This window comes from Physella acuta, unplaced genomic scaffold (genome assembly GCF_028476545.2).
Source record: "Physella acuta isolate Inbredline_101_S28 unplaced genomic scaffold, ASM2847654v3 ptg000006l, whole genome shotgun sequence".
Classification (NCBI taxonomy): Eukaryota; Metazoa; Mollusca; class Gastropoda; family Physidae; genus Physella; species Physella acuta.
Window position 1 is genome coordinate 856,906 of NW_026731526.1, and position 26,126 is coordinate 883,031.

The window sequence follows — 26,126 nt, forward strand, 5'->3', positions numbered from 1 at the left end:
TATGAATAAAATGATCCTTTGAATTAAACTAAGGGCCTCTGCTACACACAGGTACAAAACTCAGAGCTCCTTGCCCTAGGTGTGGGCTGTCAATTTTGTACTACCCTTAATTAACATCCCAAATAAAAATTTATTCTTTTTTTTTTAAAATGAAATAAATAGAAAACCCATTCGATAAAGAGATAGCCCTCGAAAATGCGTTTTACTATATTTCCTCCGCACTAATCTTTCGGTATTTAGAACATCCGTTTTTGGATAAACTACACAAAGAAGACTAAAAATGCAACACATTTTAACGATTTTTATTAACTATGAATATTATTCTCTAACAGTTCATTAGATTTCTGGTTCTTTAATTTGTTTTTACATAGTCAAAAGGGTAATCTAATTCTCTATTGTTTTGAAAATTGCTTAGATCTAAGCTAAGTTTATTTAGTTTAGTATTTAGAAAATCTCTGTCTTATGTTTTTACAAGTTTTCAAGCCTTACTTTAAAATACTTTTTAAATAGGCCTAATACTTTAAAATTACTTTTTTTTGGAAGTTTGGTTCACATTGATCATTGAAGATTCCGTGTCACACTTAAAAAGCTGCTGTTGCAGTAAATCTAGCTTTTAATGCCCTAGATCCAGAGGCATAACTAGGCTAGGGCACACAAAATTGATTGTTGTTTGCCCTGGTCACTAAATAATACTAAATATTAAATAAAGGTTAGCAGCTACGCCTAGATCGGCCTAGATCTTGAATCTAGTATTTAAATTTAGGCCTAAAAGGCATATAGATTTTTTGCCTTTTTTTAATGTCTTATAGGCCTAGACCTAAATATTTAAAAAGGCCAAATTAAAATAAACCCACCTCCTCTCTACTCTAGGTAACCTACGAGTCGAGTCTCTTAGAATTAGAATGTAGATTCACTAACTAATCTCGATCTAAACTAAATCTTCTAAGTTTAGTAAGTTAGTAAATTCTTCAGCCTAACTAAACTGATTCTAAAATAAATGTTTAGTTTGTATTGATATAACTTCTGTTTTTTTCTGCAATATTTTTGTCTTGGTGTCACCCAGTGCAGTGTGCAGCCCCAGTCCCCGCATTGCGATGCCTCTCCATAGATAGGCTACTTAAAATAATGCTGGAATGATTAATAATTAGTATTAATTAAGTACTATTAAGCAGCCTAATATTAAAAGTTTGTTATGCTAATGGTTAGTGGTGTATTACCTTAACTTACCATGGAACAGCAAACCTAGTAAGGTACACTGCATTAGCTGACCATGTGGGTATTACATACAAGAGCAATTTTTTTGCAAGTATTTTTGTCTAATTATGATACTGGGGCACAAAAAACATATCTTTTACAGTATAAATTAGTATAATCTTCATTACTTTTTTTTTGCAGTTTTATACAACAGTTCTATCCCCAACAAACATGATGAGCTGGGCTTCCTGTTTGGTTGTAGCTGGTACTCTGTGCTCCCAGCTGAATCCAGTAGCTTTATCCAAAATAGGAGTATGCCGTGCTGGCCACTTTTATGACACCATTGCAGAAAAGTGCAAGAAATGCTCCTTGTGTCCAGCAAACCAACTCGTCAAGACACAGTGTTCTCAGTTTGCAGACTTAGAGTGTGGTTCTCTAGACTCAAATATAGATGTGTTGTTTGACACCAAAAATGGTGTGCTGTCTATAGATGTGGATACTGGTACACCAAAAAGAACATCAAAGGAGAAACCTAGCCTGATAGTTAATGAAGATGAGGGCCCAACTGTTGAGAAAGAGGACAGAGAGTACTGGAAGACATTGGCATTTGCTCTGATTGGATTGTTGAGTGTTTTGATTATTGTTGCAACTGTTATTGTTCTTATGGCTTTCCGTAAGCTTCAGAAGGTGGCTGTTATCAAACAACCTGAAGAAAATGATATAGGTAACTTTTGCTCATCAACTTTTATTTGGATAATTTTTATTTATTAAGTTTAAAAATTAATTCCTCTTTATTGATTTATTCATTTATTGTTGAAATGATGAATTTAACATCTATGCTAGTTTTTATGCTTTTATGAATTTTTAAACAGTAGAATTATTATGATAATCTTCCGAAGTAATACATTTTTATCCCATGTGTTTGTGCTGTGGTAAAGTTGTAATTTGCTTACTTTTAAAATCCAGATGACACAGACTCTGGCTATGTTGTCATACGAGCCATAAGAAACATTGGTGATCCGAGGCCAGTAAACTCAGAGTACAACGTTTACTCACGGGAGGATTACGAAGCCCATCCTCCCCTGCTGACATCCTCCACTGACATGGATCTCCAATCAGTCTGCGACCCATCCTCCCAGTTCTGCACGATGCCAGGCCGACTTTGTTTTCTCCCTAAGGTTTACAAACCCCAGCGACGCCTGCTGAACTACGATGCAGATGATGTGTTTGAGTCTGATGACAGCGGGGCCTCCTGTAGCGTAGCAGTAAGAAACAAACTACAGCCAGTCACTGAGACCAAAACAGCGCCAAAGGGTAGACCTGAGTCTTCACTGGCCAGAGATGCAACTGATCCAATTGTGTGAATGGTGACATGTCTGATTGTATATTTTACAGAAGATATCGTTAGTGAGTTATAAGCATAGTTGCAATTGTAAAAAGCTAACCCTATGGCACCTGAATAATGTACATGAGCTGATCATAAAAATTGTAAGATTATCACAACTTTAAAAATTGCAATTTGGACAAAACTTTTGAACTTTGATTTTATAGCTAACTCTATAGAAATTACTAAAATAAAAATGTCTCATAGGGTGTTATAAGGTTTAAGCGTTACATGCATTAAATATTGGTTGACTGTAGTGCTTAAAATAAAGTCATTGGTTTGTCTAATATTAATACCACATAATAAGGAGTAATTTTGCCTGATCTGGATCAGTCTTTGAATTCTACGGTTGTAATACAGAAAATTGTGTTGAGTGCACTCCACTGTACCTTGTAAAATTTAGTCTGACCACCAGAGTGCTGTTGTACTGAATGCTAATGGGCTATTATTACTTCCCCATTCTGAAATTTCAGATTAGCCAGTGTACCATTGCAATTTTTTGTTTATTGTTTTATTATGTTTGTTTCTTTTTTGATTTTATGGAACAAATTTTCAGTTTTGTGTATTTTTATACTTTTATTTCAAGTGGAACAAAAATAATCACATATTTGATTTAATCAGTATGGGTTATTTTATTATTTCTTTACTTACAGTTCCACAACAGAAGCTCATCCCCTGTAGTGTGGCATTACAATAGTTTTTCAAGCCAGTCAGTTTTATTTGATAAATCTTTCACCTTTTTTTAGCAGTAGATTTAGTAGGATTGTTGTAGTTATTGAATATATACTAGTCATAAATTATATATCCTGTGCTTCCATTTGTGACACAACTGCCACTGTACTCTCTGAGACACTACTAGTCACATTTTTCATAAGTGGTAACTTGTGACTATTCATGTTTATAAGCTCAGTTTTTTTTTAAACGTAATACGTTTTTTTTTATTTGTAAAGAGTTATTTATGATTGAGTTCTAATTCACATTTTTTGTGTAGTGTCTTAGAATTAGAATTTTTCACAATTTGTGTGTAAAATTTTAACTATGAACTTAGATGTGTACCTAAACCACTACAGAGTAGCCACAGTATAGCTTAAAGAATGCTAAATGTATATTTTTACAAATTACTTTTTATTTTAATCCCTATACTTTTAAAGAGTGAGTTTACTGATTTATTTTAATGTTGTTTTTTTTTAAGTATATACAGGATTTCTTAAAAGCAGTTTCTACTATACTAGCTGAAGGTAAATTATTTTTAAAAGTTGTTTTTACTATTGTATCTTGAGTTGGAATGAAATTGTTTATCTCTGTAATGTTCCTTGCTCTAATAGAAGCTTGATGAAAATGCTATTTCTGCCTAGATTTGCATATAAGGTTGTGAATTCAATGTTATTCTTCTGTTCATACATCTTACATCTAAAAAAATATTTTTAATACTATCTCAGATTAATAGAAAAAAGCTTATTTAAATACTCAATTTCTTTCAATAGTTCATTTCCTATGTTTTTTATTTGTTAATTCTAAATGAATTTTTGTTTAGTCAGTGTTTTTAATTTAATATTGTTTTATACACTGTATTATATGTTTTGACACATAAAATTAATTATTTTTTTAAAACACTTCATAAGTTTTACATTTAACTTAAGTCAAATTTTACCATAAAACTTTAAATGAAATAAGCATATTATTACAAACTAATTGTACCAAAAAATTTGAAAATACCCTAGTCAAATATATGTTTAATTTATTTAACACCTTCACAATTGAAGAGTTTTTCTGTAACATTAAAATTAGTTTCTAGGATCTTAAATTTTTACTTATGCTAAAACAGTTTCATTTTTTTTCTTGTTTGTTTGTTTATTCATTTATTTTCCATAAGATAGATGCCTCATTAGTTTATTTAAATAATTCCATTGTAATGTTGTATTTTAAATTTATTTTAATTTTTATTTGTTGAGCTTAGAACTTACCCTACTGCATAATTATTTTAAAAATTTCATTGTAGATTTGTTCATTGAAGCCTGATTAGGACATTGTTTACTTAATATGTACATATATCATGATTCATGTGTATTTAGGGAAATTGACTAGTGCTGTTTAAAGAAATTCAAATCAACATGTGAGAAATTGCTGTCTGGTTCCTGTTATTGCTGACACCAATTTGTTTTCACATATCATTAGTGTTCATAGAAGGTTTATTTTTTTGCCTTAGTTTCTATAGTCTAATATTAAAGCGGGAGGAACTATGGTACTTTACATCGGTATATAAATATAATAATAATGTTTATCACACTTTGGCATTATTTTAAGAAAACAAGAACTAAATTTTGGCAGTTTCAATACAAATGTAATACAAATGGACCAGCTTATCTAATGTTGACAATGCTCAGTTACTATTTCAGTTTATTTTAGGAGAGGGGTGGTGGGAATAGTCTACAAAATTTGACATCATATATAGACGACTCTGTACTTAAAGAATACAATACTTATCTAATCATTTAATTGGATTAATTTTCAAATAATTTACCACAATATCCTAAATGTATGGCTCCTTTGGCCTTGTGAGACTAGAATTTTGCGCCTGGAGATAAAATGTCATTTTCTTGGTGCATGCTCTGTTGTGGCTGAACATGATCATGCCAGTTTTTTAATGGCAATCAGAATGTGCAGATATTTTCCTTCTTCTTTTCTCAGAGGCTACCTCTGCCCTTTCTCCTTAAGCTATGAGGATGCCGGTCCGCACGGCCTGTCTCCACAATGTTCTGTCTTGGGCCAGCTGCTCCTTCATGTGTTTGTTTATGTCTGTTTGCCTCAGGTTTTGTTTACAGACATCTCTGTAATTTAGTCGCCCATTGGTTCTTGTACAAGATCCTAGATGAGTTTAAATCTAGAGCTTTATCAACATACTAGAACAAAGTTTAGTATCAATGTCATTTTTATCATTAAATATTTAACTTACTTAATTGTTTTACATTCAGATTTCACTTTTGTTCTCATGTGCTTAAGGGATTAATGAATGGCCTTGTAATTTTGGGATTTTAATCAGAAGTATATTTTTAGTCTATAAAAGCATTATTTTGTAAATAAATATTGTGTTGAAAGCAATGATTATTGAAAAGCATTATTATATTGTCATAAAATTTAATTTAACTTATTCTGTCTTCCTAATTCTGATCTACTGTATATTGGTACCTAGTGCCACGCATTACTGATCTGAAAGAACTATTTATTGCCTTTTATGTCAACTAAATCAAAATTTATTTCTCAGCTGCAATGTATGTTTAATGTCCAGATGTAGAAAAGCTTCTAGGCTGTGTATGGGAAGGGACTAAAAGCTAGTTTATCATTGTTCAAAGATCTGATGGATGTAACAGCTGCATGAAATTTTTTGTTTTAATTACTTAAATATATTCAGAACTGATTTTGCAGATCTAGATTGATCAATCAATAAAATGATTGTTGTTTTCCAATTTTAAATGTTTTGTTTACTGTGTTTGTAAAATTTTTATTCATTCTTTAGTTTAGAGCTAATTATATTTTTAGAACGACTTGTGCCAATAGTGCTGATTATTAATTAGTAATTTTTTGACTTATTTAGATTTAAAGAAAAGTATGACATTTGAAACTGTCATAATTTTGTGTATGCATATGATTAAAAAAAAAACAGTCAACAAGGTTAATATGATATGAGATAGCAAATATTAATCACAACAGCCATATTAGACATCAAATCTTATTTCAACGACATAGGTTCAGAAAATAGTCATTGTAAAGACAGCAGTATAGACAGAAGGGATCTTAGTCCACATCTCCCCACCGAATTGATGACCATTTTTGCAGTGTTCCTGATAAAACATTCTGCCAGACAAGATATATTTTCAAATTCATATCAGTGCAACTATAAACAATAGTAAACAATAAACATCCTATAGAAATGTAAATAAAATACTTAAAAAAAAACTTTTTAAAAAACCACGTTTTTCTTGTGGACTAAAAAGTAGAAAATAACTATTTACATACATTTGATGACAAAAAACGTGGGTACGTTCACCATCAAATTTCCCGACCCATCTGCCCGACCCACGTTTTTTGTCATCAAATGTATGTAAATAGTTATTTTCTACTTTTTAGTCCACAAGAAAAACGTGGTTTTTTAAAAAGTTTTTTTTTAAGTATTTTATTTTCTCCTTTTTAGTCCGTTGCTACACATGAAAAACGTGGTTTTTAAAAAAGTGTTTATAAATACACGGACTAAAAAAATCTTGAGCGACCAGGATTCGAACCTGGGTTGTCGCGGCCACAACGCGAAGTACTAACCACTATACGATCACGGCCAGCGCGCTCACATCGATTGGGGCCGAAGTAACTGTGTCTATAGGCCTCCAGTCTTGTCGGTATCTTTAGAAATCATGTCCTCAATTTTATGGTCCTTGGGGCGTAATTAAATTAAGCTAATTACGGTCTCTAATTGCTAGTTTTTATGATTGCATCTGAAATTGTTAGGCGAAAGTAACCTGCATGCCAAATTTCAGAACTATAGAACAATCAGAAGTGGGCTAATTTTCGATGTCAATTTTAACAACAAACACATCCACGCGAAGCTGAGTTAATAAAAACGTGTTAAAATGCTCAGTATAAGACAACTTGTAGTTGGACTAATAATGCTATTGTTTTTTAATGTGATTACCCCATGCTGTAATACTAAAGACACGAGTCCATCTTCTTTTTAATTTTTGTTATGAAGACCTAGATTCTAGATCTAGTTAAAAACCCAAATGGTTATTTTATAACGTACCAACAGCAGACTGTTATGCATTAACTTTTAAGTAAAATGCGAAAGAAAGCTATGTTAGCAGGTGTCAAGGTTACAAGGATTACTTCCTGATTTTCTAGTGGCGGGTTTGCTGAATGTTAGAAAATTTATGTTGTGTACTAGATCTAGATAATCTAACCCTCAAAATAACAATTAGATCTAGATCTACATTGAATGTGCTAATGAAATTTAAAATAAATAGACTGAAAAGATGTCTGCTAATAACGTTTCAAAGCATAAAGGTACAAACACGATTGATTAGTTCTACAATTCTAGAATTAGAATCCGGCAAAGCCTAAGACTGAGTTAAGACCTAAGCTTCACTCAATCACTGTCCGTACTGAGTACTCACTGTACTAGAATCTACTAGATTCTAGATCTAACTCTAGTTGTTACTCTAGAGCAGGGGTTCCCAACTTTTTTTACTCTAGAGCACATTCTAAAATATTGGAAGGGTGGCGGGCACCACCTATTTTAAATTGACAAACTCCTTTCATATCTTGTCATTTTCCCATAATTTATTTTCTTATAGTCATAATAAGTCATAATGTATTAATAAATAATAAACAAATGCTTTTTGCACATCACTCCATGTACACGCGGAAAACCCGAAGTGAGTCAATGATCGCCGAAGCAATCAGAGTTATGTGCCGTTGTGATTTGGCGCCTTCGGCGTATATCGGATCAGTTCGTTCCATTCGTTCACTTCGGGTTTTCTGCGTGTACAAGGTGTGATGTGCAAAAGGCACTAGCCATTCCAGGCTAGAGTAAATAGTGCAGTCTGGCTCGCCGCTAGACAAGTTGGGACAAGTATCGAACATATTTAAATTATTTAATAAACCTAGGCAGTCAAAAAAAAATTAAAACTGTAACAAATGAATAAAAATAAATCATATTTTAAAATAATGTTTATGAAAAAAATTCTGTCTCTGTCGAATAGTGACATGGCGCCCGCGGGCACAGGGTTGGGAACCACTGCTCTAGAGCAGGGGTCTCCAAACTTTTCAGCCCGAGGGCCGCATTAACTATCAAATATCAGTTCGCGGGCCAGAGTAGAGTTTCTTCCATGCATCCTTGGGGTGGTGGTGTCCCCCGTGCCCCCCCCCCCCAACGAAATATAACTTATATAGAAATATATACACATTTTAAAAGCCCCCCCCCCCCTACAGGAGAAAAAGTCTGAAAGAAACACTGTCGGGGCGAACAACACACTAGAGGTCTGAGTTTGTTCTCCTTGGGCAAACACAAAAACCCACCCGCCATTTTTTTTAACTTGTCTCTATGGCGGCCATTTGCTTGCAATTCAATGACCTCCATCTGCAGTTCATCTAGGCAACTGGTTACATTTGCTTCAAATGGGTATTAAAGCAGTCTCACTTCTTCTGCCTTTGAATCCTAGTCAGAAAACCGTTACTGAAACTGCAGCTGGAGGTCTTTGATTATCTTGCATGCAAATGCTGTGGGGAACTCAGCTGTTGCTTCAGCCATGAAGACATTGCACTGCTGAAAGTGCGAAAGTGTGTCAAGTTGTTGCCCTGTACTTGTTCCAAAAACATGGAACAGCTGTCCAGCGACTCTATTTGAATCACAATGTTTTCATCAATGTTTGCAACACGGAGGACAAAGGTATTTATACCCAAAGCTAGATTTTCAAATTGTTTTGAATTTTCTGAGCAAAGTAGCTCAGCCACTTCAACATTTTTTTCCGTGAACAAAAAGATCTCCACGGGCCGGATGAAAGGACCTCGCGGGCCGGATGCGGCCCGCGGGCCGTAGTTTGGAGACCCCTGCTCTAGAGTGTAGCTAGAATCTAGTTAGACTAGTCTAGTAGCTTAAAGAAGTAGTAACTCTTACTTATCTACACTACACTCTAACGCTGGTGGTTGTTAAGTACCAGATTCTAGTAGTAGTCTAGGACTCTAGATCTAGCTAGACTAGATTCTATCTTTGACACTCTACATAGTCAGTGACAGTCATACAGTTACTTTACAGTACATACATTCTTCAACCTCTTGTCTATCTCGTACCTAGTCTAGTTAAGTCTAGTACTACTACTAGTCTAGTACTACTAGTTTAGTTACTAAGTTTGAAGTTAGCTTGATGCTGTTGTAGCATTACGGGTAGTAACTAGTAAATGAGTGTAGATCTTGCTTGACTATAATAATTGACTAGATAGTTAGAATTAAGTAACGCAGATATGTGGTACTATACTAATTACTATCATTACTATCAATGGTATAGTAAAGCACTGTAAACTATAGTCTATAGCTATAGATCTAGGCCTAAGTAAAAACTGATAGATTTAGTGATTACTAGACCTAACTTTTCACTAGGCCTACAGACTGAACACCAAAGTGAACGCCCTACTGTTTGGCACAGCTAACAAGTAGCCTAATTTAATTAAATGGCTTCCTAAATAATAACCTGCTATGGTGTAACATTTATTTGTAAGTTATTTTTTTTATTTGTTTAAAATGTAATTTGTTCACATTTTTTAGAAGGACTGAAGGCTTACCTTCTCTTAAACCACAAGCAGGAATTACTCCAGATTTTAGAAGAAGATGATGAAGAAGAATATCACTCACTCACAGTAAAGTATGTTGCCTCTAGCAGAAAATAAACTTGAAATTTCTCTAAAAACCATTTGGGTAGAGTTAATAGTAAAACTAATAGTACTCCAAGATTATTAGTCAGTTTCTAAACCATTCTAAGTGATAACAAATCTGTCTTAATGCTTTAAAGTAAAGAATCCTCTTTAGACCTGGGGATCCATAGGGCAGATGAAGTAGAGTTCATATGTTTCTTAACCTCTGCATTTGAAGGGAATGTATGGTCAGCACTTATCCCAGCCGCCTTTACTTTCCCTAACATGAGTTATGTACCCATCAGAGCTGGGTGGACTAAGGGATGTTCTACTGACTTGAACCTGGATTCAAAGTCGAGACATGCGGGTAAGCGCCTAGCGCTCTACCGCTTAGGCCACGCAGTCTAAATGTTTTAGGGTAGGGCTAAATAATCGAGATGTGTTCATTTAAGGTATTAAAACAATACTCTTGTTGTTAATAAAATCCTGTTGGTTTATAAACATATTTAGTTATTTAACATTTATTGAAACTATAAACATTGCATCTATGTTTCTCTGCTGTTTAACAGTGCGTTGTCTCTGTTTGAAACAAACATGGAGTTTTGTGACCTACTCTTAGCTTCTCCGTTATCACTTTTGACACTGTTTGATGCTGCTTGTCTTGAGGCTGAAAAAGATTTGAAGACAGAGATAGACAAGGGTGGGACCCAGGCACACATGGTGTGTTTCTTTTTTTATAAGTTTTAGATAATTTAATTTGGGGCAGGTACTGTTTTAGTGTTGTAAAATAATATATATATGTAATAAATTAACAAATTATTTAATAAGGATTTTTTAAATAGTTAGATTTTATACATAATGCTACAGTTTCCTAAAAATTGAGTGTTGCTTTTGATTTGATTTTTAAAATTATATTATAACAATCTTATTTTAATAACATCCTACCAAGTGTAATTATTTTAACATTACTGTTAATGTATTGTTATACAGAAAAAAAATTTTTAAATTTTCATAACTTTTAAAAATTGATTTATACAGTAGTATAGGTTTAATAAGATTTATTACACTTATAAAAAATATATTTAAAAATCTCCAGACAGTAAAAAAGAAAGTACACGTCCGTGTTATGTCCTTGCCTGTTTGCCCTGAGCTGAGCAGAACATCACTGCCTCGCACTGCAGATGTGGGAAATTTCCTGGCAGTCACTGGTAACTATGATTTTTAAAGTTTCTAGGCCCTTAACAATGACAAAAATGTAACATTTTGTTTAAGTTACTTATCAATAAAAAAAATCAGCTGTTTGTTTTACTGATCTAATTTATTTGATTTTTTTTTAACATATAAAACACAACTTCCTGGCTTCAAAGGCTTTTGGTTGCTGTCACTACACACTCACTTTCAACACACAAAACATCTCAATTACAATTGAAATTATCAACAAAGGCCCTCATGGCAGTTCTTTTTTGTTCCCAGTTACTCTGCTCAATTTTTTTTAATGGCTTTTGACATCCATTAAACATTTAGAATTTTTATAAGATTTCTCTACCCCTTAAGGAATTATTTAAAAACTTAGTAGCCCCCCCCCCCCCCCCCGGTTTATTTTTTATTTACTAATATTTTAATTTGTTACATTTTTTTAGTTAGTGTTTATTTCAACAGGCTTAATTATAACAGATGACTAAAAGATATTTTAAAAAACTACAATAATTCTAGTTGCAATTTAAACAAAAGATTTTTTAATCATAATGGAGATAAATCTAGATTGACAAGAACAATTTAGCTGTACATTCTGTTTCAATGAAAATTTTATCTGTTGGATTACAAAGTTGTACAAATCCTTTTAACCTGCTTTTCCTTTCATAAGCTTAAAAGAAAAGTGTTTATAGAAAAAATGATAAGTAGAAAGTGCAGTTAGTAAAAATCATATTTATTTGTATCCCTTCATATTGTTTCTCAGCTGATTATCTACTGTCTCTGCTAAGATGCAACTCATCTACTGTTAGGTGCTGAATCTTACATTTTATTTCTTTGATTACTCACATGAACACAAAAATCTCATTTATGGTTTTAATTTCCAATATTTTAGGCACTGTGATTAGAACTACGTTGATTCGAGTTCTGGAGCACGAAAGGGAATATATTTGTTCGAAATGTCGAACTGTGACCTCAGCTAAGGTAGAAAGATAATTTTTTTTTATTTTAGTGTTAGACACATGAAAGATGAATTAATGCTTTTAGATTTTTTCACATAAAAATTGAAGGCGAAAACTTTTAGACAGTCTCTATTTTTTTAAATAATTTTTTTTTCTTGGCAGGAAATTTTCTTTTTGGTTTTTCTCTTGCTCATGTGTTGCTACTTTTAGCGCAGCCAGCAGAAAATCCTGGATACTCTACTGTATATTATTTAGTTATGTAATTTTGTTCATCAAATCTTTTTACCCAAGGACCCTGCCATTAGTCTGAATAGATTTTATTTTTTGCAGGCTGACTTTGAACAGTTTTACAGTCTCAGTAAACCAACAGTCTGCAGTAACGATGCTTGTGGGGGAAACAATTTGGTCCCTTTAGGAGATCGAGGTTGGTAGAAAGGTTGTGTTTTTATGTACACACTGTATATTGGGTGTTTATTAATTCTGGTCATTTGACTTAAGTTCAACATTTTGTATGACTTTTTTTAAGACTTTCTTTTATTGAGATGAATATAATAGTATTAAAGGGATTTTAGATTTTATAGTTCAGCATTAGTCGGATTGAAGATAGGTTCATAGGATATCATTAAATCCATTCATGTCAGATGAAGTAAAGGAGGCACTGCTTTGTGCTGACCACACATTCTTTTGCACATGAATTCTCAGTTTTAATGCTAACAAGTTAGAGGGTACCACACTCCCACTGTTAGTCAACAATGGTGTTGATCTAAAGCTCTTAACCCTTGAAAAGTGAAAATATAAGTAATTATTTTCTACACTATAACAATTGTGTGAGCTATCTATATATTCCGTAATCAGACTCAGTCTAACTTTTATTTTTTGTGTGAAATCAATTCAGTCGCCTCTCTTAGTAATTTAACTTAATTTCTTCATCAATGTTCCTTTTTTAAAAAATGTTTCAGCAACTGGCCCAAATATGTGCAGAAACTACCAGGAAATAAAGATACAAGAACAAGTCCAGAGGTTGTCTATGGGCACAATACCCAGGTCAATGTGGGTGGTTCTAGAGGATGATTTAGTGGACAGCTGCAAGGCAGGGGATGATGTCACCATATGGTTGGTTATTAATTTTTTAACTAAGGGGTTATCTTGTACTTTCAGATATCAGGAAATTATATATTTCACTTAAATATAACGTTAAGAATTTATATCAAACTATTTTCGATATACGTTAAAAATGTATTCAAATCAATACCATTTATGATTAACTGACAGTGTTATCTCCCTTGTATTATTTTTTTTAATGACTTTGTAGGCAACATGTGGAATATGACTATTTGTTTCTCTTTAGTAAACTTTACTTCAAAATGTGAATATTAAGTAGAGCTACTTGTGCTATTCAAAACTCAATGATTTGTTTTTTCATTGACTGAAACAATAGTGGGACAGTGAGACAAAGATGGAGGCCAACTATTCCAGATGAAAAATGTGATGTTGAAATAGTCCTCCATGCTAACCACATTCTGGTCACCAATGAACAAAGAAACCATGTGATCATTACCCCAGAGCTTGTAGGTCATTGGCCTATTATTTTTATATTTTTTATCAGTTCTCCTTTCAATATTTTTATGAATATTGTTTTAGTAATTTGTGAATCTCAGTATGGATACAAGAGGTCTAGAATGACTCGCCTTATATAAGTTTATATATAGCTAGCATTTCTTCCTCTCCCCTTTTACATCTAATGATTAGATCTACATATTAGACTGGCCTCCTAATTTTTGTTTTGTTTCAGAAAGCTGAAGTGAGTGAATTCTGGGAAAAGTACAAGTACAAGCCTCTGACTGGTAGGAATGTACTACTGGCCAGCATATGCCCACAAGTGTATGGACTCTATGTGGTGAAACTTGCTGTTGCTGTGGTCTTGGCTGGTGGTGTTCAGGTTAGTGGTCCAAGTGTTTGGGTTAGTGGTCCAAACTTTTTATGTTCAGGTTAGTGTTCCAGGTGTTTGGGTTAGTGATCCAGGTGTTCAGGTTAGTGGTCCTGGCTGGTGGTGTTCAGGTAAGTGGTCCAGGTGTTTGGGTTAGTGGTCCAGGTGTTCAGGTTAGTGGTCCAGAGCTAGTGGTGTTCAACATTAACAAAATGACTTGATACCACTGTCTAAAGTACTGGATAAGCCAAGAAGAAAGGTGTCAAATATTTCTAGTAATATTTTAAAGAATATTTTTGCAATATAAATTCCTTTTAGAAATACAGATTCTGTTTTTACTTCTATTAGCTGTTACAAATTCTGTTAAAATATTTACTCATCTGTAAAAAAAAAATCAGATTGTACATTTATCCTAAGGGTTATCTTTTCTCTAGAGAGTTGATGAGAGTGGTTCAAAAGTGCGAGGAGAAATCCATCTATTGCTGGTTGGCGACCCAGGTAAGACATGGGATATATGCCTTTTAACAAATTTATTGTACCAAGTTATTTGATACACATTTCAGTTTTATTTGAAAAAGTGCATCCTTTATTGTTTATATAATTTCGCACAAAATGCACTGGCCGTGATAATAATATGTATATTGATGTTTACCTTCATAGAATGTTTAATTTTTAAGACAGCTATGTTGTATTTCTGAAAAGTTTTTAAGCATTAATTTAACCAAGAATATGGGTCGGCGTGGTCGAGTCGGTAAAGCTCATGGTTGCTAAACTGAAAAGTCTCGAGTTCGAATCCTCGGGCAGATGAGGCTCGTTAGCTGGGGACAGCCACTCTTCTAGGAGAGACAACTCCAAAATTAAACAACTGCTGCCTTGTAGTTTGTTCTTGGTTGGACAAAGGCTATGGGAGCAAATCCAAAAAGAAAAGCAGGCTGAAATTGGAGTCAATGGCGCATAACCAGTTGACACGTAACGCTTAATTGTGTTGGAGGCGTGGTCGAGTCTGCAAAAAGCTCATGGTTGATAAATTCGAACAAAGTCTCGAGTTCAAACCCACTGGCAGATAAATCTCGATCCCCTTCAACACTAATAATTAAGAACGATGAAGAAGAAGAAGAACCAAGAATATCACCTGATGTTGGTTTTATCTATATTTTGGGACAGGAACAGGAAAATCTCAGTTTTTGAAATATTCCTCCAAGATCACCCCTCGCTCTGTTCTGACCACTGGTATAGGCAGTACAAGTGCTGGACTGACCGTCACAGCTGTGAAGGTGAGTGTACATTTAGTTGCCAGTATCTGAGTATAAAATTTCAAGATAGACGCTTGGTAAATTTTTATTTAGACCAATGTTAGTCATTTATTTTGTCTTCTATAAGCACTGAAAACTTTTTTTACTTGACTATTTTTATTTTCTTTATTAAAATATAACTAGATTTTCCTATTTTTAATTATAAAATGAAACTAACAAATTTAAAATTATTGGAATATAAAGTAATTAAAATAAAGAATGTTCAACCCACCCACCTATTCCTTAAAATAATGTTTAAGAATTTTAAGAAGATTTTTTTTTAATTTTCAAAGTACCATATATATGCTAAGTCAAGTTTTAATAGTTACCCTTCCCTCTTAAATTTGATGGAGAGCACTTCAGTCAAAATAATTTTCCCCCAGATTTGAAGTTGGAAGTCTATACCTCAATCTTTCTCTTTGCCATCGTTTGAGCTAACTTAACATAAAAATATTACTTAACCCCTACCATAAATATTTATTTTCAACCACATAGGTTGATGAGGGATAAGACAATCCAAAGTAAATATATATATATATATACTTGTATCTTTTGGTTTAGGATGGTGGAGAGTGGCAGTTAGAGGCTGGCGCTCTGGTGTTGGCTGATGGAGGCATTTGCTGCATTGATGAGTTCAACTCTATCAAGGAGCATGACAAGACTAGCATACATGAGGCTATGGAACAACAGACCATATCTGTTGCTAAGGTTTGTAGTGTAGTTACAGAATTTTGTTCAACTCTATCAAGGAGCATGATAAAACTAGCATACATTAGCCCATGGATTAACAGACCACATTTGTTGATAATGATTTAATGGAGTTTTTACAGTGTAGAAAATCTTAATATGTCAGGAATCTAACTTACGAAACATGTTTGTATGTAAGTTACAGTTTTGACAAATTATCACTTTATTTGTTTTTAATTTTTAAACCTAGAATAATATGTTTATAACTTTAAAGTATGCATGAGTATTTTAAATTTCCTAACTTAATGTATATAAACCTTCTACTAGGCAGGCCTTGTTTGTAAACTTAACACAAGAACAACCATCTTAGCTGCTACGAACCCTAAAGGCCACTATGATCCCAATGAGGTATCAATTTTTGTATAACTTAATTTTTTTGTAATTTATATTTTTATTGATGATAAATAATTGTTGTAGCATAATCTATAATTAAAAAGTTTGAATCTTTGTTGCCACAGTCGTTGTGTGTGAATGTTGCACTAGCCAGTCCACTTCTGTCAAGATTTGACCTAGTCCTGGTTTTGCTGGACACCCAGAATGACCAGTGGGACAGGATAGTGTCATCTTTTATTCTGGAAGGTAGAAATCCTGCCGGTAAGTTCATTTAGTGAGCTCTTTTTTTTATTTAGTATTCTAAACTCATCTAGGTTAGTTCTAAGTTTTGTTTTGGAAGAAGCTAAAAAATTTTTTAAAATGCTACATCGGCTTGGAAAGAATATTTGTGACCTTAGATTAATAACTTTAAATTACACTTGTGCCAAGTATTTTCTGTAGGTATTTATATTTTTAAGTGTTATTTTTGTAACTTTTTATCAAAAATGAAACGTTGAAACTTTAAAATAGCCAAAAATACAGTTATGAGGCCATCACATGAAAGATTATTAAAAATTGCATACATTATTTACATTTATTATTTATTATGTCAAGTTAATTTCAAAATATATCTGATATATAGTACCTTTAGTTTAACAAAAGAATATCAGCAATATGACAAGTTTGATTTACCAGTGTGATTTTATTGCCCTATGCTCTTGTCTAACCAGACATGACTGACATGAATACAGTGTGGTCCATGGACAAAATGCAGGCCTACATTACGCTCATTAAGTCGTTGAACCCTCAGCTGTCACCTCAGGCTAGCAGGTTTGTACAGTGGCCTTTATTTTTCTTTGTTCATGCTAGTCATGCTTAATTAGGCAGGTGGAGTAGAGTTCATAAATATCTGAAACCTCTGTATGAAAAGTGAACTGGGTTAATCATAGTTGGGAACCCAACTTAAAACTTGCAGGTTAGCAAGAAGTTTATGTTTAGGGGTCATCCATTTATGACGTCCACACATTTTTTTGGATTTTGGACCCCCGCCTGTCCACAAAAATCAAATTTTTTTCGGACCCCTTTTGTGCGGATGTCATAAATGGATGACCCCTTACATGAAATAATCATCTCTGATCTAAAATGTCAATTGAAACAGAGTCTTGCAAGCGTACTATCGCGCTCAGAGAGGAGCAGACGACAGAAATGCTGCCAGGACCACCATGAGACTGTTACAGAGTATGATTCGGCTTGCTCAAGGTAGAGTTTTATAGAGTTTATAAATTTCTTGTTTATGTTTTATTTAAGTACATTTTTTAATAGCGTTTTTAATTATTTTTTTTTTAAATTTAAAATATTGGTTTTAAAAATAAATTTCAAAATTTGGGAAATTTAACCTTAAAACTGTTACCAGACATAAAAGTTTGGATGCATTATTACTCTGGTACTTAAATTTTGCTATCGTTACTTAATATTTGCAACTTACTTTCCTTGTGATAATTCAACTTGTGTTTTCCTCCAGGACACGCCAGGTTGATGTTCAGGGAAAACGTAACAACAGAAGACGCTGTGGTAGCTGTGTCTCTGATGGAGTCCAGCATGCAGGTTGTCCTTCTTTTGTTTTACTGACCTTTAACCCTATTTACTTCAACCCACATTCTATTTTACCATTCCTACTTTTTTAAAAACCACAGGATATTTACATTCACATAAAACTATACCTGTGATACCAAAAAAAAAATTAAAATGTTTCATCTTTTTCAGGGCGCAGCTCTATTAGGGGGTGTGAATACATTACACACATCCTTCCCTGCTGATGGTGACACTGAATATGCCCAACAAGGTAATCCTGTACTGCTTATTTTTGTTACTAGAATTTTTTATTGCTTAATTAAGTGATAATTATGATTAAGAATGTTTAGGTGGGGGAATGGTTACTTTTCCTTAATACCTGTGTTACAAATTTTTTTATTACCAGCTGAATTAATCCTGAAAAGACTTGGGCTTGAAGATCTTCTACTTGAGGAGATGAGAAAGTTGCAGCAAACAAAAGCTATGAGATCCAGAGGACCATCACAGTCACAGGTTAGGAGAGATGTGCTGAGTACTCAACATCAGAGAACTAACATCAGTACATCAGGCCCTGCTGGAAATGGTGGCGTGCAGCATGGGACTAGCCAGGCAAATAGTGGGAAAGTGGCAAAACTTTCAGCAAGAGAAAGTTGTATGGTAGGTGGCGCTGAGGTGGCAGAAAGTTCATCAACTCCTGCAACAACAGATTTTATCCCAGAGTCCAACATTTCTCAAGAAAGAAAACAAAGCACGCCCATAAATTCCACACCTGACAACACAAGAGGTGGAGCTTCTCTGGATGTTTCAGTGATTCCAGAATCATCCCAAGAAGATGAGTCTACAGATCTTCCTCTCACTAGTACCAGCCACCCCAACAAGCTGCAGAAAAATTCAGTCTCACTCTCCAGTTTCATCAACAATAAAAAGGGTGCCAGTCATTTATTTGCCAATAGTTGTTGGGGTGAGAGAAGCATTTTACCAGAGGTGGGCAGAGGTTCTAAAAATGACGACTCTGTTTTAAACCTGTTATTAGACTCAAGTGTTTTAGCTGACGATCTCGGGGGAGAAGAGTCAGAGATGCGTGACTCCGATGAAGGTAGAAAGATAGAGTCTGCTGAAGCTGTGAACCACAACAACATCAGGGCGATGATCAAACAAAGAAAGGAGTTGATGGAACAGAGGCAGAACCTCAGGGAGGAAGTCAGCACAGGGGAGGTGAACCTGTTTACAGAGGAGGAGAGGAAAAAGGCGGGGAAGTTAGCGTACACTAAGCAAGGCTATACAAAACAAAAAGTGACAGATAGACAGATTTCTAAACCGAAAGGGAAGAAGAGAGAATTTAAGGTTAAGAAGAAAGAGTGTAATATTTCTGGATTTCTTAGTGGAGATAGTGATGATGAAGATTTCTTTATAGAAGAGAAGAAAAATAAGAATGTAGATAATAGAACGTCAGGGGCATCAGATGAAGAAGTGAAGGAAAAGAAAAAGTTGAAATCAGAGTGTCATGGAAGTGCAGCTGTAAAACATAGCAATCAAAAGAAACGAAAAAATTCTTTAAAGGATTCAAAACATGAAACAGATGTGAATGAGAACAAAAGAAAGAAAGCTAAATGTTCTGAGGCTAGTTCTGTTATGAAGTCCGCAGAAAATTCCCAGGATGATCTAGAACAGTCTCACTGCCAAGGTGAAAGAAAAAGTTCTAGACCAGTAGCAGTGACAACACTGAACAAGTTGAAAAACTTTTCTTTCTCTTCATCTTCAGAGCCAGACACAACTAAGGCTGTTGTTGACAAAACATCTAGCATTGACCAGCTGGACCTGACCGGAGTTGTAAACAAACAAGAGAAAAAAGAAATCAGGCCAGCAACACTGGAAACTTCCCCTTCTGAATGGCATTGTGGGATTAATTTAAACATCACATCTGACATCCCTCCAGCAATAGCCACTGAAATTAAAAACCGACCATGTGATTTGGTTTCAAATAGAAACAAGGACCAAACTAATGTGGTAATAAATAAAAATCAACCCAATGAAGAAAGACCAGAAAGCAAAAAGACTGGATTCTTTGCAAAGTTCAAATTTCAGAAAAAATCTACATCAAGTTTAGCCTCAGCTGCAACCAACCCCAATGCCTCCTCCCCTTCCAAGAACACCAGCACTGAAAGTGAACCCTGCAAAAATTCAATTGAGAACCCCTATGATAACAAGCACTCAACTGACAGACCACATGACCAAGGTCACAGCAACTGGACATCTCTAGTTAGCAAAGGTAAAAAAGTGTTTGATTTAAATTTTCATGACACTGAAGAGTTAGATGTTTCAATTACTGCACCTTCTCCCTTGAAGAGCTCTTCATACTTTCCTTCAGCTGGTGCTCAACAAAACCCACCCAAACAAGAACAACCCCCAGCTGTGAACAAATTTCTCAAATTTGTTAAACTAAAAAACACAGTAACTGATTCAGTCAACTGTAACAGAAGTTCAACCATATCTGACAATAAAGTCACAACTAACTCTTCCTTGGAGAGTTTAAATAAAGATTCCAGCATTGACCTTGATGAAACTGGAGATTCCGAACCCTCATACAGCCCTCGGCTATCCCAGAGTACCATCCTCAGCTCACCCTCACAAACACCTGAGACATATTCTAGCAGTTTACATTTGAATTCCTCCATCTTCTCGTCCCTCACATCTCAACTCTCACATGACCATGTGAGTGATCCCACCACACCCACACAGCAGAAGAAATTCACTTTCACCAGGTTAAAGAAAGACAGAGAATGTGGACAGTCTGGTGTGGTCAGTACAAAGTTTGATGATTCAGATAGTTGTGTGACCCCTCGCTCGCCCAAAGCTGGATGTTATCTTGATGATAACACAAGTTCAAGCAACTTTCAACCTTCTTTATCTCATTCATCAAAGGGAGATCATTTATCACTGTCTTCTCATCTTAATCAAGTATCTCTGAAACTTACCTCAAACAACATAACTTGTCCCTACAATAAAAGCCATAAAAGGCAAACAGTTTTATCCAAAGCTTCAAGTCAAGGTCTTTTTTCTTCTTCAAGTTCAATATCAGACATTAACCCTTTGTTTTCCAAATCAAATTTAACTTCAGACAGTAACCCCTCATCATCCAAATCAAATTTCACCCCAGACATTAACCCCTCATCATCCAAATCAAATTTCACCCCAGACATTAACCCCTCATCATCCAAATCAAATTTCACCCCAGACATTAACCCCTCATCATCCAAATCAAATTTCACCCATTTCACCCCAGACATTAACCCCTCATCATCCAAATCAAATTTCACCCCAGACATTAACCCCTCATCATCCAAATCAAATTTCACCCCAGACATTAACCTCTCATCATCCAAATCAAATTTCACCCTAGACATTAACCCCTCATCATCCAAATCAAATTTCACCCTAGACATTAACCCCTCATCATCCAAATCAAATTTCACCCCAGACATTAACCCCTCATCATCCAAATCAAATTTCACCCCAGACATTAACCCCTCATCATCCAAATCAAATTTCACCCCAGACATTAACCCCTCATCATCCAAATCAAATTTCACCCTAGACATTAACCCCTCATCATCCAAATCAAATTTCACCCTAGACATTAACCCCTCATCATCCAAATCAAATTTCACCCCAGACATTAACCCCTCATCATCCAAATCAAATTTCACCCCAGACATTAACCCGTCATCATCCAAAACAAATTTCACCCCAGACATTAACCCCTCATTAGCCAGGACATCAGCCCCTGCCTGGTTATCCCGGTCAACAGTAAACAAACAAGCCCCATTTCTTACATTGTCTCAAGCTGACCTGTTTGATGAAGACCTTGATCAGCTTCTGGACACTGACTTGTGATTGAAAATGTCTTCATTAAGTACTATTCTACTTGATACTTTATTATTTATTACCTATTTAAAACATAAAACAGACAATTGTAAATAAATGCATATTACTGTAGTTTTTGTTGTTGTTTTTTTTTAAAATTCAATTTCACATAAGAACCAGTGTTATATAACTTGAGTTATTTCCCTGTGAAACAATAAGAATTAACACAAAATAAAATGTCAAAAATCACTTTTTAAAATGCATGAGTGTGTGGTCATTAGTAACTATTATCATACATAGTGTCGGTTGTATGGACACCCCCCCCCCCCCTCCCAAGTCGTTGGCCCACCTGTATTATTTGATTACTAAAGTGACATTAAATGAATTTATATAGTTAAAATGTCAGTTTATCGGACTTGCAGCTGACACTTCTGTTTCTTATCAGGTTTGTCGTCTACATAGAAACCTATGCACATTTCCCTTACGCTTCAGACTACAAATTACACTTCACCATAAAACAACAGCCTAATTAAGGCAGCCATGTTTCCTTATTTTCCTGCTTAACTCCCTTTACCTAGCGCGTGACGTTAGACTTGACCTGGAGCTTGACAGGTCAAGCCTCAATTATTATTTTTTAATTTTTTTTTTCATTTAACTTTTCAACTAAATTAATAACGTGTGATTCTGTCACCCACCTTACATTAGAACTTAGTCGTTTTTTTTAAACGTAAATTTTTATTTTAATCAACTAATGGAGTCTAGGATAGGGTGATGCTTATTTAGTAGAGTAAGTCTACAATGTATAAAATCTTGGAGTTTTTGGCAAATCGTCAACAATGCTACCAATGTTTGCAGCAAGATTGGGGGGGGGGGAGGCATGATTGCAGCCATCTTGTTAAGATTAAGAATGTAGGTCATTTTCCGGTGCATATATGTATTTTGTTTATCAAAGACGCCTTGGCCCAGGTTAAAGGTCGCAGACGTTTGGCTTGCTTTCGTTAATGGTTATTTGGATCTAGGGCTTAATTAATTACAACAAATGAGCCATTTGGTTGGGGGGGGTGTGTGCATTGTTGTCTCTTCTTAACTAACGTGTAGCTTCAAAGATTATGTATTTATTTTTTGTTTCCTGGATTTATTTATTTTTTTAAAAAACAAAAAGTCAAAAAGGTTTTAGGCTCTTATTTCTGCTTTCTTGTCTCCTCCTAAATAATTTGTGGGTTCGCGGTTTTTTTTTTTTAAACGCAGAAAGGCAAGGCACTGCTTTTACGAATGAACAGTTGCATAGTTGTTGGAAAGGGGGGGGGGGGGGGCGGGCTCGCTGGGTCTTGGTCGTTAATTATTTTTCTAATTAATATTTTTTTTTTATGTGAGGGGCGTTTAGCTTGCGCTAATCCTGTTAAATTGTAGGAAAGTTTAAATGCCCCTTTGAAATACCCAGAGTATTATTATTATTGTTACCTAATGATAATTTGATACATATTTTTTGTTAACGGGAGGGCGGGGTTATTTTTCTTTTTGTCAAGAATGTAAAGATGTGTAAGGATAATAAATGTCAGTCACTGGGTCATGTATAAGAATAGTATCATTGGTATGTTGTGTTTTTTTTTCAAATGAAATGAATATGATAATAGTGCAATTAAGCAAACCCCATATCCTCTTTTCTGGTCTATATTTTTAAAGATTTCTATGGTTTATTCATGCACATTCTCAGACTTTTTAACCTATCAGCCGTTATATCTAGAAGTACACAAATTTTAAGGTAACTTATTGTTAGTTACTTTGATTAATTGGGCAGTCACGAGCCTGACCTTTGAATGACCTTCTGCCCTTGTTTTTCTTAACGTGTCAGCGGATTTGTTATAAAGACTGAGTTGCTTCCCTTGCTATTACCCAGGCCTAAAGAACCGATCCAATTTTTTTATCCAGGTTTTTTTTTTTATTGTTAAACTTAAAATACGGATAAACATTGTTGACACTTAAAAAGAACACTTTGGAGCAGACGACTTTAAAAAAAGCGAAAATAAGGGTCTAGTCACAGCGTATCAGTCTTAATTTTTATTTTTTTTAAACTAAAGATTATGTAGGCCTACTTTGTATTTGGCTAAATGCAGTCATGCACTAAAAAAAAAATAGCTGTCGTGAAAATAAATGTTTAATGCTAGTCTAAATGTGTAAATCCAAAGATAGTGAGTAGTGTTTAACACGTGACTATGCTGCCACTTCGTGAAATGTTAAAAATCATGCGCATTTTTTTAAAAAAATGTGTCACTGGACCAGAGCTGATCGAACTTGTGTTTATTGCTTTGTTTGTTTGCCCAAGTGGAGTTAGATTCTAAGATTTATGTCGTAAATGTTTTTTTTTATATAAACTGTTTTACTTTAGCTCAGCTGTGTAGGTTATATTTAGAGGCGTCAATTCTCGTCCTCGCCGAGACGCAAGTGGGCGGCATTGTATACTATACAGTAGGCCTAATGTTATTGTATACCATACAGTATGCCTAAGATCATTGTATACCATATATTAGGCCTAAGATCATTGTATACCATACATTAGGCCTAATATCATTGTATACCATACAGTACGCCTAGGTCATTGTACACCATACAGTAGGCCTAAGATTATTGTATACCATACATTAGGCCTAAGATCATTGTATACCATACAGTACGCCTAGGTCATTGTACACCATACAGTAGGCCTAAGATTATTGTATACCATACATTAGGCCTAAGATCATTGTATACCATACATTAGGCCTAAGATCATTGTATACCATACAGTAGCGTACGCAGGGGTGGAGCAGGGGGAGCGGCCGCTCCCCCTCTGGCCATTTTCAGCAAAGTGGCGCCTTTTTGGAAACTTTTTAAACTCAAAGTTTTAAACAATGATATTTGTTAAAAAAAATATTTTTGGTCGGCACATCTATGTAAATCACAAGATTACTTTTCATGCAGCAATTAAGCATTATTGTAGTAGTGTCTACGTTTACAACACGTATTAACAGCTGCATCAGTTTGCCATTCTAAAAGTAACCATTATGATGCATTGCAATGTTTAAAAAACCTCTACGGGTAGTACCACTTGGCAAGAGGGGTGTTAAGTTTATGGCAACTGTATAATGTATATGCTTACGAATAATTGAGTTAGAAAATGTTATACATAAAACTTCACACATAATTACTTTATATATACAGTTTGAATCGTGTGATTAATTTTTAAAATATTACAATACAGAAACAAATACAACTGATGTGGCACCTAAATTTAAATTTACTTATGAGCAAACTGCGTAGTGGTGGGGAAATTTTGACAAGGTCAACAACGTCATTACGATTACAAATTATATGAAACAGTTACAACCCCCTCCCCCATGGACCCCTCTGTAAAAAAAAAATATTGTCATATTACCACTGCTACTTATTTAAATCTATTTGTGTAATATATATTTGTGTAATATATATTTGTGTAATATATATGTATGTTTAGAATAGTCATCTAAAAACTGAAGCTATGTTCACTCTGAGTTGGTTATCTCCCCCCCCCCCACACCTCACCACAACAATTGTGTAGAGCAGGTGTTCCCGACCTCTTTTTTTCCTCTAGAGCACATTCTAAAATATCGGTAGGGTGGTGGGCACCACCTATTTTAAATCGACAAACTCCTTCCAGAGGCGTAGCGACCCTTCCCGTCACCCGGGGACAAAACTTTAGATTTGCACCCCCCCCCCTCAAACTTTCGATTAGCACCCCCCCCCCCCCTCAAACTTTCGATTTCCACCCCCCTCCCCCTCAAACTTTCGATTTGCACCCCCCTCAAACTTTCGATTTCCATCCCCTTCAACCTTTTAATAATGTTTATGAAAAAAATTCTATCTCTGTCGAATAGTGAGAGGCGGGCACATACAAATCGTTCGGGGGGCGCCATGGCGCCCGCGGTCACGGGGTTGGGAACCCCTGGTGTAGAGCGACATTAATGTCACACCTAAGTATACACTGGGTTGGAATTGACCTAAAGTGAACGGACAGTGGTGAATGAAGTTGTTTTTGGTTGTAGTGTGTGTGTGTGTATATATTTTTTGTTTAGATTGATAAAATTTTTGTTTTGTCGGCCTACATTGTGTGTTTTTTCTTATTTCTTTAGAGTGCTACTTTCAATTTATTTTACATCATAGCGAAGTAATGACATACAGTTAGTAATTATATATATATATATATATATATATATATATATATATATATATATATATATATATATATATATATATATATATATATATATATATATA

The 26,126-nt window shown here is 34.7% G+C and overlaps 2 protein-coding genes across 2 annotated transcripts; both read left to right on the top strand.

The window, feature by feature from the left end:
• The first annotated feature begins 245 nt into the window (after positions 1–245).
• Positions 246–6,035, top strand: LOC131942384 (uncharacterized). Its single transcript, XM_059302267.1, has 3 exons — positions 246–379; positions 1,396–1,918; positions 2,161–6,035. The coding sequence occupies exons 2-3, from the start codon at positions 1,426–1,428 to the stop codon at positions 2,556–2,558; spliced, it is 891 nt and encodes a 296-aa protein (XP_059158250.1). The 5' UTR covers positions 246–379; positions 1,396–1,425; the 3' UTR covers positions 2,559–6,035.
• A 1,469-nt stretch (positions 6,036–7,504) lies between these two features.
• On the top strand, positions 7,505–21,866 carry LOC131937400 (DNA helicase MCM9). Its single transcript, XM_059294838.1, has 19 exons — positions 7,505–7,627; positions 9,884–9,980; positions 10,539–10,689; positions 11,066–11,177; positions 12,056–12,144; positions 12,453–12,546; positions 13,082–13,235; positions 13,561–13,690; positions 13,915–14,061; positions 14,484–14,547; positions 15,214–15,323; positions 15,903–16,049; positions 16,356–16,436; positions 16,547–16,682; positions 17,132–17,231; positions 17,560–17,660; positions 17,923–18,005; positions 18,165–18,243; positions 18,379–21,866. The coding sequence occupies exons 1-19, from the start codon at positions 7,597–7,599 to the stop codon at positions 21,864–21,866; spliced, it is 5,394 nt and encodes a 1,797-aa protein (XP_059150821.1). The 5' UTR covers positions 7,505–7,596.
• Positions 21,867–26,126: the final 4,260 nt, after the last annotated feature.

Excerpts from the sequence above, each read along its gene's own strand:
- LOC131942384 (XM_059302267.1), top strand. The coding sequence starts at position 1,426 with ATGATGAGCTGGGCTTCCTGTTTGGTTGTAGCTGGTACTCTGTGCTCC. Across the intron at positions 1,919-2,160 it reads ACCTGAAGAAAATGATATAG|ATGACACAGACTCTGGCTAT; the intron begins GTAACTTTTGCT and ends TTTAAAATCCAG.
- LOC131937400 (XM_059294838.1), top strand. The coding sequence starts at position 7,597 with ATGTCTGCTAATAACGTTTCAAAGCATAAAG. Across the intron at positions 14,062-14,483 it reads TCTTGGCTGGTGGTGTTCAG|AGAGTTGATGAGAGTGGTTC; the intron begins GTTAGTGGTCCA and ends TCTTTTCTCTAG. Across the intron at positions 15,324-15,902 it reads TGACCGTCACAGCTGTGAAG|GATGGTGGAGAGTGGCAGTT; the intron begins GTGAGTGTACAT and ends CTTTTGGTTTAG.